Source organism: Nicotiana sylvestris, chromosome 9 (genome assembly GCF_000393655.2).
Source record: "Nicotiana sylvestris chromosome 9, ASM39365v2, whole genome shotgun sequence".
In the NCBI taxonomy this organism is placed as follows: Eukaryota; Viridiplantae; Streptophyta; class Magnoliopsida; order Solanales; family Solanaceae; genus Nicotiana; species Nicotiana sylvestris.
Window position 1 is genome coordinate 24,120,352 of NC_091065.1, and position 2,695 is coordinate 24,123,046.

Sequence of the window (2,695 nt, forward strand, 5' to 3'; positions counted from 1 at the left end):
CAAAGAAACAAGCATCATTTGAGGTGAAAGATGAAGAAAAACGCAGCAAGAAGCAGCTGGAACGGAGCAGCAGTAGCGCGATGGAGTTGGGCTTCGATGAAGAAGAAACAGCGGCGTCCATGGATGTCGAGCTCAAGCTTGAGCTCGACGAAGAGGACGAAGGCAGACCCGGCGAGAAGCAGCTGAAGCAGAAACGTGAGCAGCAGCAGCAATGGTGAAGCTGAAGACGCAGCGACGCAGCAGCACGACGGAGCGACAATGGAGCTCGTTTTTGGGCTGGTTTCGAGCAGCTCTCATTGCTGCGTTTTGGAGAACGGAGCAGCTTGGTCGTTTGGACTTGAGGTTGAGAAGATGGAAGCAGAAGGACCTCCATGGATGACGAAGGAACAGCAGTAGCAGCTGCAACGACTGGAAGAAAACGCAGCAACAATGGCGGACGTGAAGCTACTCCAATGGTCGTTTGGTTTCGACAACGGGAAATGGGGGGGGGGGGGAGCAGCCATGGCTGCTCGTGTTGGGGTCGATGGGACGATGGAGAATGTCGTGTGTGTGTGTGTGTGTTGAGGTGGTGGAGGCGTGAGGAAGGGCTGCCATGGATGTGTGCTTGAGAAAGCTTGAGGAAGAAGAAGAAGAAGATAGGAGGGTGGGGGCGGATTGGTTTAGTGTTAGGGTTTCTTGTCTTTTAATTTTTGTTTTGTTTTGTAAAATGTAAGACAAAGGGGTTTGGGTCTTTTGGGTTATGGACTGGGTCGACCCAGTTCGAAATGGACTGGGTCGTAGGGAAGATTGGGCCATTTTTTGGGCCTATGGCTTGAAATCGAAGAAGAGGCCCAATTCCGACTTTCTTTATATTTTCGCTCTTTTTTCTTCTTTTATTTCTCTAAAACTAAATTATAAAAATACTTAAACTATTATTAAGAATTAAATTAAGTTATAAAAGCGCAAATTAACTCCCAATAACAATTAACGCACAATTAAGTAATAATTAAGCATAAAATTGTATATTTGGACATTAAATGCTAAAAATGCAAACGATGCCTATTTTTGTAATTTTTAATTTTTGTAAAACAAATTTAATTACTAACAACTATAGAATTAAATCCTACATGCAAAATGCGACATATTTTTGTATTTTTTATTAATTTATCAAATAAACACGCACAGACAAATACAAATAATTATTCAAAATATCACAAAATATCACAAAATTGCACACCAAAGAAAAATCATTTTATTTTTGGATTTTTTGGGAGTAATTCTCATATTGGGCAAAAATCACGTGCTTACACCTACAGTATACTTTAAGTTAAAAACAATACCCAAGCAACAACAAAGGTGGCAGCGTGAAGGCACATTTGCCAAAGAATATAGCGAGGGTCCCAGAACTATATATATATATATATATATATATATATATATATATATATATATATATATAGGGGAGGGGAGATTCTCGAAGAAGGAGGGCTTTTTCTCTTTCAGCTTTTTCCTTCAATCTCTTTCCGAAAAGGAGGATGCACAATCGATCATCCTCTCTGTCTCATGAAAGAAAACAATTTTCAAATATCAATAAAGATTGATCGCTCTTATTTTATTTTACTCATTATTTTTCGATTCATTTTTGGATCTGGAATTTATTGTGCTTGACTAAGATTGACCTCATCAATATCACTAATTGTCTTAATCAAAAAGGTTTTGACATCTTTTGGTCAAACGCATCCCGGACAGCAGACTATATCCTTGACTAAAGAGTATCAAGGTGAAACTATAAATGATGAAGTTCATATGCCTGATCTTGTTACTGGTGATGACGATGAGGATAGCAATGACAATGATGATACTGAAAGGGTCCGCTCAATCTCAACTTCCCCTTGTTGTTAGAGTGTCTAAGAGGAATGGTCCATGTTTGGAGTTTGGCTGCACAGCTTATCCCGATGCGGATGTAATTGACCATCTAGCTATTAAAGACCCTGACGCAGCCGATGAACAGATTGCCTATGAAGGACCTGAGTTCTCGTTAGTATTGGTGCTCTAAACGAAAAAAAAAATTTAATTCAACTTTCCTTCATCTATATCGGGGCTACACATGTTAGGCCTTTGGTACTAACTGAAACACTTAACTGTTTTTTCATCAGAGATTTGGATGAGAACCTCCAGAAAGCACTTAACAATTATTTGGAGAACAGGGGAATCAAGCCCAGCACAACAAACTTCTTGCATTAGTGCATATGCAGCAATTATCTTAGATATTCTTCTTATTTAGTACGGCTGATTTTATTTTTGGCAAGCTCTGTCAGTCATTGATCCAATTTTGTGAACCATAAGAGAGATTCTTATTGAATATGAGAGCGTTCCTATATGAAATGAAGTATAGAAAATTTTCTACTCAAGAGAGTTGCTCTATTGAATTATTGAGAGGCTCCTTATACGAAATTAAAAAAAATCTGGGGAATAGTGTTAAACATACCCATCTATGATATAGAATATTTTTATTTTTATTGAAGAAAAAATATGTTGCAATAAATTATTTCAGTTAGTTCCTTTCTCTCTTTCTTTATTTTGTTCTATTATGATTTCTTTATTTTCGTTATTTGTACTGGAAAACTCTCTTTGTTATGTTATTTTCCCCAAAATGTTATGTCATTCTGACTATCTATTTTTTTTTGAATTTTTTTTTTGTCTTTTTAATTTTTCA

At 37.4% G+C, this 2,695-nt stretch overlaps 1 protein-coding gene across 1 annotated transcript; it reads left to right on the forward strand.

The window, feature by feature from the left end:
* Positions 1 to 371: 371 nt before the first annotated feature.
* On the forward strand, positions 372 to 2,223 carry LOC104212625 (uncharacterized protein At2g39795, mitochondrial-like). The gene is made up of 4 exons (XM_070156946.1): positions 372 to 455; positions 1,693 to 1,876; positions 1,926 to 2,016; positions 2,136 to 2,223. The coding sequence occupies exons 1-4, from the start codon at positions 372 to 374 to the stop codon at positions 2,221 to 2,223; spliced, it is 447 nt and encodes a 148-aa protein (XP_070013047.1).
* The last annotated feature ends 472 nt before the right edge of the window (positions 2,224 to 2,695 follow it).